Source organism: Oncorhynchus nerka, linkage group LG18 (genome assembly GCF_034236695.1).
Source record: "Oncorhynchus nerka isolate Pitt River linkage group LG18, Oner_Uvic_2.0, whole genome shotgun sequence".
NCBI classification, from domain to species: domain Eukaryota; kingdom Metazoa; phylum Chordata; class Actinopteri; order Salmoniformes; family Salmonidae; genus Oncorhynchus; species Oncorhynchus nerka.
In genome coordinates, this window is record NC_088413.1 from 38,110,687 (window position 1) to 38,127,519 (window position 16,833).

The window sequence follows — 16,833 nt, forward strand, 5'->3', positions numbered from 1 at the left end:
TTCACGACTGTCTTGGTGTGTTTGGTCAATGAGTTACTGTTAGAGGCTCTTCAAGCTTCAGTGAAATTTTTCTGAGGACAACACTTGAAGTTTAAGAGCGTGGACTGTGGAAATTAGCCACCGAATACACTGTTAGTTGATGGTAAATCTGCCATAACATTGAAGCTAGCTAACCTTGCTTGCGCACATCTCCAAATAAGAACCCTCGATGCCCTTCTTCTTTGCCCATCCTGGTAAGAAGTCTGGATCAGGCACCACAATGCCCACCAGGCATGCCTGTGCCAAACAAGACATTGTCAAACATTTGTTTTTACAATTCATAAGCATTTATACTAATTTACAGATGTATCAACATTTACAAGCAGTGGCTTATACATGAAAGTCATAAGTGTAACCCAAACAAGTTTCAGTTAAATGGTGAATACAGCCACAACAAACATTATGCACGTACATACCCAACCACAAACAAAGTGCTTCAATAGAAAGTATTTGGTTTGTCACACACCTGCAAGCTATCGCCATGGACAAAGATCTGGGCCACCGGGTCGCTCCGGATGTAGATGTTCTCGACCTTCTCCGGGGCAATGTACTCTCCTTGAGCCAGCTTGAAGATGTTCTTCTTCCTGTCCACAATCTTCAGAATGCCATTCTGAAAGTAGAATAAACAAACTTAACTCCGTAGTGATCAACTACATCAGATTTAGCCCCATTACTACTTTCCTACTCTTAGTCAGTCATATATTGAGGCCCAATAGCAGGGGTGGGCCAGTGTCTGCTCTTTTGCCTGGTACCCATGTCATCTAAGCAGGGTCAGTTCTGATTGATCCCTGGATGGGATACCAGATGCTGCTGGCAGTGGTGTTGAAGCGCTAAGGAGATCCAATGTCCCAGGGCAGTGAAGGGGACATTGCCCTGCATAGAGTGCCGTCTTTCAGAAGGGACGATAAACGTTGTCCTGACCCTCTGGTCATTAAAAATCATTGCAATTACCGTATGAGTAGAGGTATTAGCCCCATTGTCATGGCTAAATTCCCAACCTGCCCCCATTCCATCATAGCCACCTAATCATCCCCTTATTCCTAATTGGCATATTTCACTCCTCACGTGTGGTGAACGTTCTGGCACAACAATTGTCACTGAAAGCCCCACCATAGGACAATTGATAAACGCTAAACGCTGACCCAAAGAGGTGCACATTTTTGTTTTTGTCCAAGCACTAACACTTGATTCAACTAATCAAGTCAACATCGAGCCCTTTAAACAATGACCAGAATTGAGAAACACAGGTGGCTGAATGTAGAGTTGACAGTACTTACAGGCAGCCACTTCCCAATGTCTCCCGTGTGGAGCCAGCCATCCTGATCCAAGACCTCCTTCGTCTTCTCCGGGTCATTCAGGTAGCCCTTGAATACGTTTGGTCCTTTTACACACACCTGCGAAGCAGAATTTTATACACAAATAAACATGACCAGGCTACACACCCACCTCCTCAAAAGGCTATTGATTAAACTGTGAAGTATCAAAGCAAGCTCCCGAGTGGTGCAGTAGTCTAAGGCACTGCATCTCAGTGCAAGAGGCATCACTAGAGTCCTTGGTTTGATTAAAGGCTGTATCACATCCGGCCGTGATTGGGAGTCCCTTAGGCCAACGCACAAATGGCCCAGCGCTGTCCGGGTTTGAGCAGGGTAGGCCGTCATTGTAAATAAGAATTTTGTTAACTTACCTAGTTAAATAGATGTTAAAGAAAAAAAATTCAACTGGGACAACCCCCACCCCAATAAGCAAGCTAGGGAAAACCCCCATCTCAGTATTCCAGTAGGTCCCAATACATGCATTAAAGAGATCAATGGAAGGCAGATCAAGGACACTGCCATTGGAGGTCATTCAAAAAACCTTATCTAACAATGTGGATATTCGTCAAATCAGTCATGATTAATGTGTCCTAGCAGGCACATAATGTGGTTACTAAAATCTGATTTGGCCGTTTTTTCGTTGCATAATATTTAGAAGTTGTACAAAAGGGTTTAGAAAACACACTACATGACCAAAGGTACAGTTGAAGTCAGAAGTTTAAATACACCTTAGCCAAATACATTTAAACTCAGTTTCACAATTCCTGACATTTAATCTTAGTAAAAATTCCCTGTCTTAATACAGTTAGGATCACCACGTTATTTTAACAATGTGAAATGTCAGAATAATAGTAGAGAGAAGTGAAGATTCCAGCTTTTATTTCTGTCATCACATTCCCAGTGGGTCAGAAGTTTACACACACTCAAATTAGTATTTGGTAGCATTGCCTTTAAATTGTTTAACTTGGGTCAATGTTTCAGGTATCATTCCACAAGCTTCCTATAATAATTTGGGTGAATTTTGGCCCATTCCTCCTGACAGAGCTGGTGTAACTGAGTCAGGTTTGTAGGCATCCTTGCTCGCACACACTTTCTCAGTTTTGCCCACATATTATCTATATGATTGAGGTCAGGGCTTTTATGGCCACTCCCAATACCTTGACTTTGTTGTCCTTAAGCAATTTGCCACAACTTTGGAAGTATGCTTGGGGTCATTGTCCATTTGGAAGACCCATTTGCAACCAAGCTTTAACTTCCTGACTGATACCTTGAGATGTTGCTTCAAATATATCCACATAATTGGCCTTCCTCATCATACCATCTATTTTGTGAAGTGCACCAGCCCCTCCTGCAGCAAAGCACCCCCACAACATGCTGCCACTCACGTGCTTCACAGTTGGGATGGTGTTCGTCGGCTTGCAAACCTCCCCTTTTTTTCTCCAAACATAAAAATGGTCATTATGGCCAAACAATTCTATTTGTTTCATCAGACAAGAGGATATTTCTCCAAAAAAGTACGATCTTTGTCCCCAGTGCAGTTGCAAACCGTAGTCTGTGTTTTTTATGGCAGTTTTGGAGCAGTGGCTTCTTCCTTGCTGAGCGGCCTTTCAGGTTATGTCGATATAGGACTTGTTTTACTGTGGATAAAAATACTTTTGTACCGGTTTCCTCCAACATCTTCACAAGGTCCTTTGCTGCTGTCCTGGGATTGATTTGCACTTGGAAATTGCTCAAGGATGAACCAGACTTGGAGGTCTACAATTCTTTTTCTGAAGTCTTGGCTGATTTTTTTCTTTTTTTCCCCATGATGTCAAGCAAAGAGGCACTGAGTTTGAAGGTAGGCCTTGAAATACATCCACAGGTATACCTCCAATTGACTCAAATGATGGCTTTAGAAGCTTCTGATAGGCTAATTGACATGACAACATTTACTGGAGTTTTCCAAGCTGTTTAAAAGGCACAGTCAACTTAGTGCATGTACATTTCTGACCCACTGGAATTGTGATAGTGAACTATAAGTGAAATAATCTGTTTAAACAATTGTTGGATTACTTGTGTCATGCACAAAGTAGATGTCCTAACCGACTTGCCTTAACTATAGTTTGTTAACAAGAAATTTGTGGAGTGGTTGAAAAAACAAGTTAATGACTCCAACCTAAGTGCATGTAAACTTCTGACTTAACTGTATATGGATACCTGTTCGTCAAACATCATTCTCCTGGTTGCAGTCAGCCTTCCAATTCATCCCAAGAGTAATTGATAGGGTTTAGTTCAGGTCTCTTTGCAGGCCAGTCAAGTTCTTCCACACCAAAGTGACAAACCATTTCTGTATGGACCTTGCTTTGTAATGCTTAAACAGGAAAAGCCTTCACCAAAACTGTTGCTACAAAGTTAGAAGCACAGAATCTTCATGCTGTAGCATTAAGATTTCCATTCACTGGATCTAAGGGGTATTAGCCAGAACCATGAAAAACAGCCCCAGACCACTTTTCCTCGCGTTCTCCTGGCATTTGCCAAACCCAAATTCGTCCTTTGGGACTGCCAGATGGAAGTGTGATTCATCACTCCAGAGATAGAGTTTCCACTGCTCCAGAGTCCAATGGCGGTGAGCTTTGCACCACTCCAGCCGACACTAGGCATTGCGCGTTGTGACCTTAGGCTTGTGTGCGGCGGCACGGCCATGGAAACCCATTTCATGAAGCTCCCGACGAACAGTTCTTGTGCTGATGTTGCTTCCGGAGGCAGCTTGGAACTCGATAGGGAGGGTTGAAACTGAGGAGAGACGCACTACGGCGGTCCCGATCTGTGAGCTTGTGTGGCCTACCACGTCGCAGCTGAGCTGTTGTTGCCACTAGGCATTTCCACTTCACAATAATAGCACTTACAGTTGACTGGGGGAGCTTAAGCAGGGCAGACGTTTTACGAACTGACTTGTTGGAAAGGTGGCATCCTATGACGGTGCCAAGTTGAAAGTCACTGAGCTCTTCAGTAAGGCTATTCTACTGCCAATGTTTGGCTATGGAGATTGCATGGCTGTGTGCTTGATTTCATACACATGTCAGCAATGGGTGTGACCGAAATAGCTGAATCCACTCATTTGAAGGGGTGTCCACAAACGTTTGTATAAATAGTGTGTGTTTGCTAACGTGGATAAATTCAGATAAGCTAGTAGCATAGCTAACCATATAGAAATCAATGGTGATATTTGAAGTCGTTTTTAAGTGTAATGCAGTTGATTGGGGCTAGTGTCTCCTGACCCCTCCTGTCTCAGCCTCCAGTATGCTGCAGTAGTTTGTGTCGGGGGCAAGGGTCAGTCTGTTATATCTGGAGTACTTCTCCTGTCTTATCCGGTGTCCAGTGTGAATTTAAGTATGCTCTCTAATACTCTTTTGCGGAGGACCTGAGCCCTAGGACCATGCCTCAGGACTACCTGGCATTATGACTCCTTGCTGTCCCACGTCCACCTGGCCGTGCTGCTGCTCCAGTTTCAACTGTTCTGCCTGCGGCTATGGAACGCTGACCTGTTCACTGGACGTGCTACCTGTCCCAGACCTGCTGTTTTCAACTCTAGAGACAGCAGGAGCAGTAGAGATACTCTTAATTATCAGCTATGAAAAGCAAACTGACATTTACTCCTGAGGTGCTGACTTGTTGCACCCTCGACAACTACTGTGATTATTATTATTTGACCATGCTGGTCATTTATGGTCATTTGAACATCTTGGCCATGTTCTGTTATAATCTCCACCCGGCACAGCCAGAAGAGGACTGGCCCCCCCTCATAGCCTAGTTCCTCTCTAGGGAGTTTTTCCTAGCCACCGTGCTTCTACACCTGCATTGCTTGCTGTTTGGGGTTTTAGGCTGGGTTTCTGTACAGCACTTTGAGATATCAGCTGATGTAAGAAGGCCTATATAAATACATGTGATGATTGGTGACAATGACATGAACATGTATTGGAGTTGATAGGCTAATTTTGATGGGTGGCAATGAGTAAATTCTGGCTCTATCCCCACCAGGGGGGGACCCATGGAATTTCCATGGTGTTTACATTGTTTTGGTCAAACTCCAAACATCTCTTTACCGCATGTATTAAAGCCTGCACTTGGCCCTTATCTTTCAATGTTTGCAGATCAGTAAGGTGGAAGCTTCACCACTATAGTGATTATACCCATTCAGACCCTTCATATATGCTAACATCGACTGGTTAGGGCCAAGGGGGAGGGACAGAGAGCAATGAGACTGGCTGTTCCAATCAAAGGCACACAAGAAACCAAGGTGGGACTTCCAATGGTCTTTACACCTCACCTCTCCTTCCCCATTGGCAGCAAAGTAGTTCATCTCAGTCACGTCTGCCAGCTTTACATAGTTGCAAGGCAGTGGAGCCCCCACATGACCTGGGCAGAAAGAGATGCGTTGTCACATTTCAGTAACACTTACTGTTCTTTCATAATGCCAACATGATCTCATAAGGTTTCATGAAGATTCCAGTGAGCCACAAGACACAGAAGTAAAACTGTTCTTGTATAATCAGTGTAGAGAGGGTGTAGAGGCATGTGTGACTTGCTTGTTGGATTAAGCATGTGTTGGTATGCATTGTGTGATGTGGTAGTAATTGAATGTGTCGGTAACGCTTGAATGTGTGTATTACCTGCTGTCCAGTCCCCAGGCACGGACATGGTACACCCAGCTGTGCACTCAGTCTGACCATAGCCTTCGTAAAACTGTCAAGTAGAAGCACCAGACATTGATTTGAAAGCACTGTAATGGAGTAACTTGTGTTTCTGATGCTAGTATTATCTATATTCGGCACCACAGCAGGCTGGTTGGGTAGGAGGTTGATTCCCAAGCATGAAGTGATTGTTTTGACCGATAGAAAGAGAACATGATTGAACAAACAGGAAGTGTCAAAAGAGGGAGCTACTTCTCTAGGGTATGAAACGGGCTACATTCTGATTCTCTACCTTTCTCCCAAAGAGTGCACCTGTAAACTCCCCCTAAAGGATTTAAAAGGAAAGGACTAGTGTGTTGGATATGGGGGAAATTCCTTCCAGCCATGCTTGTACCAATCCAATGCTTTTAAATGCATTAGGGGGAGTGAATGAGTGCACACCTCTTTAGAAGGTTAAAGAATTAGAATTGCAACCAGGCTCTGCATCCAAATTCTCTGGGAAAGGGGGCATTTGTGCACTCTTCCCCACACATTTAGAAGCAATGGATTGGTGGAAGAATTGAACTAAAGAGTTTATCCTTTTGTTCACCTGTCATTTAAATTTGTAAATCAATGATGGGCAGTCTCACCTGGCAGCCAAGTGCGGCACGAAGGAACGTCAGGACGGTTGGAGAAACTGGGGCCGCTCCTGTGATCATCAGCCTCACACGACCCCCAAGATTGTTCTGGAGAGCACAAAGGACAGCCACGGTTGTACCTCACACAATAGACCAGCGATTCTCAAATTTGGGTTGAGGGAGGTTGAGTGGGTCACGTATGGCTTGAGTAATTTTCTTTAATATATATTTGGTAAATTAATGGAAGAAAAAAAATACTCCAGCCTGAACTTAAACCAGGAAGAAATGATGAATTTACATTTAAATAATTAGCAGTGCCATTTTTGGTTGATTTTATGGTCTCAAACCAGTGAGTTGATTAACCTTCATAAAGAACAGTGGCGACCCATTTTGTACCCCACCAGTTCTTTTAACGTTGCCTGTTTTACATTAATACATGTCACATCTGTTCGCAAACAACTTACATAATAAAAATTTTAAAAAGTAATCATTGAGTTAATAAAGCCGCATACAAACAGTCTATTTTTTGCTTTCTTAAGGCAGCTCCAAAATGCAGGTATTTCAGCCTTGCTCAGTGCTTTCTGTGGTGGTGGGGCAGCCAGCGGAAAATATGGAGTGTAGGGGTTGGTAATGTTCTCTAGTTGCGACATGATTGGCTCAGTGTTCGGTCAGTGACACTGCGTCACCGCAAAATCTATAGGGAGTGCTCAAGCCCCTTGGGTGCTGCCATAGAGTTACATTAAAAGTGCCCATCCATGGCGGCTCAAGGTCATAAGCCACAGATAATCACGTTATATTTACCGTAGCTTTGATTGGACTGATGTCAACATAAAAGTTTCATAATCTTAACTTGCAGTCATAATCATGAATCAAGTCGACAATCTACTGGGAAATCCATTTAAATCCTTGTTATAGGAAGAGAAATTATAGATAAAACCTATCGGTGCTCATTGGCCATAAACATTACACAACTCAGTGGCTAACTGAAAGCATTGCAAAGCAATCACTAGCCTGCTATTCAGTGGAGTGGGTGTGGTCCAAATCTGGGTTTAAGAGTCTTTTCCAAGATTAATAGGATAAACATTCAACATTGGCCATGCTGTCAATCCAGCAGGACTTCTGGCGCACAATCTCAGACTTCAGTGAGTTCAAGACAACTGGGAACTCTAGAAAAAAAAAAAAAAAAAAAGGCTCCGACTTGGAAAATACGTTTCGAACGGGAACTCAAGTCGGGAACTCAAGTCGGGAACTCAAGTCGGGAACTCAAGTCGGGAACTCAAGTCGGGAACTCAAGTCGGGAACTCAAGTCGGGAACTCAAGTCGGGAACTCAAGTCGGGAACTCAAGTCGGGAACTCAAGTCGGGAACTCAAGTCGGGAACTCAAGTCGGGAACTCAAGTCGGGAACTCAAGTCGGGAACTCAAGTCGGGAACTCAAGTCGGGAACTCAAGTCGGGAACTCTGGCATCTTTCTAGAGCTCCAACCTGAAGAACACAGACGTCATGATTCGACCTTGTCGTCGCCCCAGAAATGTTCCATACACACAAAAAGCTTCGCTCTCAAGTTTTTCAAAAATGTGTTTACATCCCTGTTAGTGAGCATTTCTCCTTCGCCAAGATAATCCATCCACCTGACAGGTGTGGCATATCAAGAATCGGATTAAACAGCATAATCATTACACATGTGCACCTTGTGCTGAGGCCAAAAGGCCACTAAAATATGCAGTTTTGAGGGTGTGTGCAATTGGCATGCTGACTGCAGGAATGTCCACCAGAGCTGTTGCCAGAGAATTTAATGTCAATTTCTCTGCCATAAGCCGCATCCAATGTTGTTTTAGAGAATTTGGGAGTACGTACAACAGGACTCACAACCGCAGACCACTTGTAATTTTGCATGTGCACCCCCCCCCCCATCAATAAGTTAAGGGTTGGACTATAATACTTCATACAAATTTGCCAAATGCTAATGTGTGGCACTTTCTTACCACCGATTGTTTTACCATTAACCCTAGTCTTTACAATACCCACAATCCTAACTAAATTAAAAAACACCCTAACCTCAACCCTCACCCAGAACCCGAAACTTAATTCATGTAAGTCGCAACATTAAAGTCAACACTGTCCTTTCTAGCACGATCTGGTTCCTATCCATGGGTACCTGGACTTTTTGGAAGATGAGCTTGTCCCACAAGCTGTCCTTCCTGACCACACCATTCATCATCTCCGCAAGCTTCCTCCTGGAGGCAAAATCCAGCAGCCACCTCTTCAGTGGCGTGTTGGCCTGTCCGAAGATCTATGAAGGAGAGACAGACAAATATCTTATTTGTCCATCTTGCAAAGGATATTTGTCTCTTACCCTGCGCCTCCGTCAAGGGCAAGACTGGAGTGGATGGGTAGCTACAATCTGTAAAGCAGCAGCTCGTTGGTTGACAGTTCAGTTTGCTCTTTTATTGCCCAGCCCAGGATTTGAACCAGCGACTGTCCGGCTACTGGTCCGCCTGTCTGACCTCTAGGCTACATACCGCCCCTTCTCCAAAGAAGAAAGTATTCAACCCTATATCAATCTAGGCCACTGAGCGATTTGAAATCTGTAGTTGAATTCAGTCCAACACACCTTTTAAATTGTTTTTGAAGCATCTTGATTTACAAAGCTTTGCCCACACCCACCCATTCTTTAAATAAGGTTTCGATAAACATATACAACTGTTCTAAGAAATGTTTGTATTCATCTTTTGTGCATGTCCAATTCAAATAAATCCAGCTACCGGTACTAAGTGATATGGTCATATTATTGTTGAAAACATCCCTCAGGGTCTACAGTATATCTGACCTTGTCAAACATGCGGTTGAGCAAGCGGGGGACGACAGGGAAGACTGTGGGCTGCAGGGTTTTCAGGTCGTCCATCAGGAGCCGGATGTCCCCCTGAAAGTAGCCAATCCGGGCACCGTGAATCAGGATCACTCCCTGGAGAACGGAGGTGGTGTGAGGGGTAGGCAGACGAAAAGGAAGAGTGTCCGTTAACTGCCAAGTACAGGTGTCAAATATGTTCAATATATTTCAGGTGATTTTGCTTAGAGTTCACACTTGTGACTATTCCATTGGTTCCATAGTACCGGGAAAACTAAATCAAGCTTAGCCCAAGTATGACATTATGTATTAAACAGGGGCAATTTACAATTGCTACATCCATTTTTGGACTTTTAAATTTAAAGAAATGGTACACACAAGAAGAATATAACTTATGCCTGATGAGCTTAGTCCAACTATCAGACCCCATCAGAACCCAAAATATAAGCTTGTTTTACTCTGTAAACAAAGAAAATGTACAATATAGCCACAAAACAAGGCTAAAAGTATAATGTTGATATCACGGATGATCAATCGTTACATCCATAGCAATCTATGAAGTTGAGAACGACTCAATTTCTACAGCCCCATCCCTCAGCTTTTTACAGAACCAGGGGTGGGGAGACTGCTTTGTTATTGTTTATACTGCTGATTGCCACTTTAAGGTCAAATACACAATATGTATATATCCTAAAGCACACCCTAAAAAAATAATTTTGCATGTATTTTCTTTCATACAAAGTTTGCGCACTGGGCCTTCACTAGTCCTGTATTAGCAGACCGATATAACACTGTAGCATGGGGCAATTTTTTTTTTGTCCCCCCTGTCGAAAAAAAAACAACTTAGTATTAACAAGGGTGAAATGAAACGAGGGGTTCCTGCCTCTCCTCATTCTATCAGTTTCAGTACATACCTCCACCACCCTCTCAAACATGTGTGCTAGAGGTAGGTAGGACATGTGAATGTCGTGGAGGTTCAGCATGCAGTGCACCTGCGGAAGACACACACACACGGCATTGCATTACCTCAAAAACCTTCTCAAACATGTGGGCCAATGGTTTGAAGGAGATAAGCCCAGCACTAAGGATGTGCTCGAGTATGCTCGGAGTAGACACTGGGCAGAAAAATACATGGAATGGAAAAAAGGAAGAGGGAACAGATAGGACAGACAGGAAAGTCAACAAAGATTGAGGAACAAAAGCAAGAAAACAAATAACTGGCTTGATTTTAAAGGGTATTTAGCAGGGCGGCAGCAAGGCTTGGAAAATAGCAGCTTTATACAGTGTGGAATACAACAGTACATATCGTGACACTAAGCATAATCTTTTTTTTTTTACCTTGATTTAACTAGGCAAGTCAGTTAAGAACAAATTCTTATTTACAATGATAGCCTGGGAACAGTGCTGCACTGTTCAGGGGCAGAACAACATTTTTACCTTGTGAGCTTGGGGATTCGATCTAGCAACCTTTCGATTACCCAATGCTCTAAGCACCAGGGTACCAGCCGCCCATAACAAGTCCCCATTCTGTTTTACTTGCCCATCTAAGGCAGAGGCAAATGTTAAGATAAAAAAAATAGCTGTTTTTAAGCCAGGTTTGTTGTTGCAAATAAGAAATAGTTTTCCATTGTTGAATAAATTCTACTTACAGTTATAAGAAAAACACTTTGATGATGTGTTAGCGTCACAAATCAGAGGTTGCCATCTACACCAAAACACATAGGCTGCATTTACACAGGCAGCCCAATTTTGATATTTCCCAATAATAATTGGGCGAAATACGTGATCTGATTGGTCAAAAGACCATGTTGGCAAAATATCAGAATTGGGCAGCCATAGACAATACTCGAGCACAAAACTTGATTTGTTGTTTTTATACGAATCAGCATTCTCGTGTTAGTTCTCTAACTAAGAAGATTGCAGACTAAGGAGCGTCGGTTTGGAGAACTTTGGGAGTCTCTCGGTTGTTAAACTAGTATCCCAATGCCCCAAACAAGGCTTTTCACAAGAACAAACAGTATTCAATCTGCCTTCTGTGAGAATATGCAGTGGCCAAATTTCAAATATGTCGTCATGCAAATCACGTGTCATATGATGCCTATATTTTTTTATATTCACAATGCTTACATTTCCTGTGATACGCCATTCAGGGAACAAATTAATCAAAAGGGTGGTTAGTTTACCTCTGTTATCTTGATGAAAGCAGCACAATTGGCGATAACATTGCCATGTGTAAGCATTCCACCCTTTGGGTTTCCTGGGAGTAAAAGAAAACAAGTGACAGTTTATTAAATCTTGATGTTAGGTGCATCATATTTCCAGTACGCAATATTACCAATAAAAGAGTCAGTAATTAACGTGTGGGAATCTCCATTCATGGTAACACACAATGGATTAGTACCGTTTTTCATCAACTGGATCATTCTTGTCACGAGGGTCCAAGTGTAACACACATCCTGATCATGCTTGCATATACACAGTGTGTTACTTCACACTTGACTATCATACTATTCGTATTAAAATGTATTACACGACACGTCAGTGTACTGGCCTATTTTTTCTACTGTGTTGCTTTCCAGTAAGACTGTTCATACTTTTACAATGTCTACTCTCCCTACTTTGAAATCCCTGACTATGAAAAGTCTGACCTTAGCGTCTTGAAGTGTTTGAACCATCTATAGCCATTATGGTTATTTTCTGACCCTGCTGGTCCTCTATGAACAGACTGATTTTTTTCAATCTGGCCTTAAATGGTACTGTTAAATCTCTACCCGGTACAGCCAGAAGAGGACAGGCCACCCCTCGAAGCCTTGTTCCTCTAAGTTTCTTCCTGTTCCTGCCTTCCAAGGAGTTTCTGGCCACTGTGCTTCTACCTCTGCATTGCTTACTCTATGGGGTTTCAGGACAGGTATCTCAAAGCAATTACTTTATTTGTCACATGCGCCAAATACAACAGGTTTAGACCTTACTGTGAAATGCTTACTTTACAAGCCCTTAAACCAACAATGCAGTTCAATAAACAGAATTAAGAAAATATTTACTAAATAAACTAAAGAAATAAAAAATAAAAATAAATAAAACAAACACAATAATGAGGCTATATACAGTGACTATGCATAGATAATAAACAGCGAGTAGCAGCAGTGTAAAAACATAGGGGCCTTATAAAATACATTTGTTTTAATGTGGGATATCTACATTGTGAAATACAGAGTAATGGCATGAAAGCAGAATTAATGCACACCACACACACCTGTGGTTCCACTAGTGAAGCAGATGAGTGCCAGGTCATCTGGTGTTGGGGGCTATAGCAGACCACAAAGAGATTTAAGATCTAGTAGCATGTTACTTTAACAGTACAGACATATCAGATACTCAAACAAATAACGTAAAGACAGAATAATAACCTATTACTTGTTTCTTTGGGATTCATCAAAATCACCACTGTTTGAATTAATCTCAATATGACTTTGTGCAGTCCTACTTACTAATGGCTGGTGGTGGTGGGCTTTGCCAACAGCCTGAGGGTGACAAAGAAACCATAAAGAAATCACGACACATAATTCAGTTTCATTTCCCCCGCATTGAAACATTAGCTCGCTGGGATAAGCATAATCAAATAAAACTAGAGAACATTGAGAAAGCCAGCGTGTTCGAGCGGAGTGCTCATTTTGATCTATGAGCTTCTGGATAAGAGCCTTTGCTAAAACGAGTCTACCGTAAACATAGAAGTTCATGACATTTTAGAGCTTACCTCCACATCCTTCAGGCTAAGGATCTCGATGCCGCTCTGCTGTCCGCGGACCACAAGCTCCTTGTCGAAGGCCTCCATGATCACGATTGTCTTCAATGTGTGCTCCTTGCCGCTCACGCAGTCCAGGATGAGCCGCACTTTGTCCACCAAGTCACAGATCACCGTAGAGATGGCAGCTGAAAATATGGGATGGCACTGGGTTATTTGTCTTTTATGGTCAACTTATTTTTGAATGCTCTGTGACGGCCGTAATGGTGTGAGGTATAGTCCTGTCTTTTGTCCTGAGAAATGTACTTAGTTACACATAAATGTAATGTTTTTGTAGAATGCCTACAACAGTGAGAACCGTGACTTGTCATCTAAATGACAGTTAATGCAGATTACATTTATTTTACGTTTTCAGTGTTAATGTGAGAGTTCAGTGCTTTATAAACTTATGTTCAAATGATAACTTCTATATCATGAACAAATTTTTGAGGGCCGCCGTGTCTGCTGCTTGATACTAGTTCATTCTACAGCTGGTGAGGAAGCTAAGACATACGTTTGCCAGTGTGGAATGTAAGCCCCTTAGCACATGGTGTAGATCTGGAAGGATTCAATAGGTGTACGGTCTATGGTAATAGCCGCACCTTGCTTTCTGAATTGGAACTTCTACCATAGTACTTGCATCTCTCCAACCCATTCAGCTCAAAATAACTGCCGTAATATAGAATCTTCAGTGTGTGGTACCCATGAGTAAAATTGCCATAATCTAAGGGGCTTTTCCTGTTCTAGCAATTCTATTTCTATGGAAAAGTCTAGGGGTCGATTCTGGATATCAGGCCGCACTAGTGTGACCTAGGTCCAAATGGCGTTTGTGGTTGCCCTGTGACATACCTTGGTCGATGATGTATTCAATGGCCTCGAGGCCTAGCGTGTCATACAGTGGTACACACACCAGGGAGTATGTGTAACAGGCCAGCTCTGAAATGGTCCACTGTAGAAGAGGACAAGGATAACATCAGTATGGGGGTCAAATTTTCACACCGGGTCCGAAATCATTCTTGCTAAAAGTATATACATTATTATCCATACTATTTATCATCGACGGTTTAGTAAATATGTATCCTGTAAGCAACAAATATCAACATATTTATATACTGAGGTGTCACCTTAGACTAGAAGCTGTTGTCAAACACACTTGGGTCTGAAAAGACCATGCGCTTTCTCAAGTGTGGAGCAAATTCAGATAAGCCCAAAATTGACATCCTGGAAATTCTCTTCCTCAATAGAGTGGAGGAAATTCATACTAGATCCTAGTCAAAAAGCTTAGTACATTTTTGAAATATTACATAAACTTTATTTTAGTATACACAAGTACAGGTATTCAGATGCAGCCAGTGAATGTAAAAGGGGATGTGTGCGCAAGAGAGTGTTAGAAAGAGGGCGAGAAAGAAGAATTGTTGCTACTCATTCCTCTTACCTCTGGCCTGTTCTGGGAAAAGATGCCGATATGCTTGTCTCCAGTCTGGGAGTGCCCTCTGTGGAGAAGAGCTGAGCCAATGCACTCTGCTTTGTCTGCCACCTTCACAAAACAAATAGCAAAGATGCTCAGCTTTTTTCCATTTGAACAACCATACCGGTTTGAGGGAATTCACTGATATGAATTTCAAAAAGGCAAAAAAAATATAAAAATTGGCACATCGCTCATTTGTTAATGGCGAATATATCCAATTTAGTTAATTGCTAAAAACTGACTGACGGAAGAACGAACAAATTAACAAAATAAGCTGTAAAATGTCTAAAGTCCATTGCTCAAAGAAACCAACTGGAACTACCTTTTCCATCGAAACCAAAAATTGGTAGTATAGCTCACCTCTCGGTATGACAGCCACTTGTAAGGCTGGTTGGGTTTTCTTGATCCTAGACAGGGCCTATCAACTGGAAAGTAAAAGACAGTGCCCTGGTGATAAACTCTGCGGTTCTCTACATGCTTACTAACGGAAAACCATGGTCCTTAAACAATATTCTTCTCATTTACATTTAAGTCATTTAGCAGACGCTCTTATCCAGAGCGACTTACAAATTGGTGCATTCACCTTATGACATCCAGTGGAGCAGCCACTTTACAATAGTGCATCTAAATCTTTTAAGGGGGGGGGTGAGTGAGAAGGATTACTTTATCCTATCCTAGGTATTCCTTAAAGAGGTGGGGTTTCAGGTGTCTCCGGAAGGTGGTGATTGACTCCGCTGTCCTGGCGTCGTGAGGGAGTTTGTTCCACCATTGGGGGGCCAGAGCAGCGAACAGTTTTGACTGGGCTGCACGGGAACTGTACTTCCTCAGTGGTAGGGAGGCGAGCAGGCCAGAGGTGGATGAACGCAGTGCCCTTGTTTGGGTGTAGGGCCTGATCAGAGCCTGGAGGTACTGAGGTGCCGTTCCCCTCACAGCTCCGTAGGCAAGCACCATGGTCTTGTAGCGGATGCGAGCTTCAACTGGAAGCCAGTGGAGAGAGCGGAGGAGCGGGGTGACGTGAGAGAACTTGGGAAGGTTGAACACCAGACGGGCTGCGGCGTTCTGGATAAGTTGTAGGGGTTTAATGGCACAGGCAGGGAGCCCAGCCAACAGCGAGTTGCAGTAATCCAGACGGGAGATGACAAGTGCCTGGATTAGGACCTGCGCCGCTTCCTGTGTGAGGCAGGGTCGTACTCTGCGGATGTTGTAGAGCATGAACCTACAGGAACGGGCCACCGCCTTGATGTTAGTTGAGAACGACAGGGTGTTGTCCACGATCACGCCAAGGTTCTTAGCGCTCTGGGAGGAGGACACAGTGGAGTTGTCAACCGTGATGGCGAGATCATGGAACGGGCAGTCCTTCCCCGGGAGGAAGAGCAGCTCCGTCTTGCCGAGGTTCAGCTTGAGGTGGTGATCCGTCATCCACACTGATATGTCTGCCAGACATGCGATTCGCCACCTGGTCATCAGAAGGGGGAAAGGAGAAGATTAATTGTGTCGTCGTCTGCATAGCAATGATAGGAGAGACCATGTGAGGTTATGACAGAGCCAAGTGACTTGGTGTATAGCGAGAATAGGAGAGGGCCTAGAACAGAGCCCTGGGGGACACCAGTGGTGAGAGCACGTGGTGAAGAGACGGATTCTCGCCACGCCACCTGGTAGGAGCGACCTGTCAGGTAGGACGCAATCCAAGCGTGGGCCGCGCCGGAGATGCCCAACTCGGAGAGGGTGGAGAGGAGGATCTGATGGTTCACAGTATCGAAGGCAGCCGATAGGTCTAGAACAGGGGTGTCAAAGTCAAATGGACGGAGGGCCAAATAAAAAAATCAGCTACAAGACGAGGGCCGGACTGTTCGAATGTTCATTGAAAAATTTTTAAATGACGCATATAGTCTAGTGAACCTAATTGAACCTACTGAAAACCTAACAAATATATTACAATATGATCAGATAAATAAAGCAATATTTTCTTATGGCTCTGTCAGTAATCTTTAATTTTCAACAGACACAAAAGACAAATTTCCTTTATATAAATATCCCCATAACATGAACATTAAATGAAAGAAACCGGTATTCAAGGCACCATCAGTAGACTATATTTT

At 43.2% G+C, this 16,833-nt stretch overlaps 1 protein-coding gene across 2 annotated transcripts in view; it reads right to left on the bottom strand.

The window, feature by feature from the left end:
• The window catches only part of LOC115145809 (long-chain-fatty-acid--CoA ligase 1-like), a 56,401-nt gene that overhangs the window by 3,635 nt on the left and 35,933 nt on the right, over nucleotides 1-16,833 (bottom strand). For both annotated transcript variants that reach the window (XM_029687353.2, XM_029687354.2), the window contains exons 4-19: nucleotides 15,095-15,159; nucleotides 14,702-14,803; nucleotides 14,116-14,215; nucleotides 13,240-13,415; nucleotides 12,974-13,006; nucleotides 12,739-12,790; nucleotides 11,669-11,742; nucleotides 10,400-10,477; nucleotides 9,468-9,602; nucleotides 8,796-8,930; nucleotides 6,652-6,747; nucleotides 6,002-6,074; nucleotides 5,659-5,747; nucleotides 1,317-1,433; nucleotides 506-649; nucleotides 175-276 (exon numbers count right to left, since the gene is read on the bottom strand). In XM_029687353.2, coding sequence (XP_029543213.1) covers nucleotides 175-276; nucleotides 506-649; nucleotides 1,317-1,433; nucleotides 5,659-5,747; nucleotides 6,002-6,074; nucleotides 6,652-6,747; nucleotides 8,796-8,930; nucleotides 9,468-9,602; nucleotides 10,400-10,477; nucleotides 11,669-11,742; nucleotides 12,739-12,790; nucleotides 12,974-13,006; nucleotides 13,240-13,415; nucleotides 14,116-14,215; nucleotides 14,702-14,803; nucleotides 15,095-15,159 — 1,571 coding nt within the window. The remainder of the gene's footprint in view (nucleotides 1-174; nucleotides 277-505; nucleotides 650-1,316; nucleotides 1,434-5,658; nucleotides 5,748-6,001; nucleotides 6,075-6,651; nucleotides 6,748-8,795; nucleotides 8,931-9,467; nucleotides 9,603-10,399; nucleotides 10,478-11,668; nucleotides 11,743-12,738; nucleotides 12,791-12,973; nucleotides 13,007-13,239; nucleotides 13,416-14,115; nucleotides 14,216-14,701; nucleotides 14,804-15,094; nucleotides 15,160-16,833) is intronic.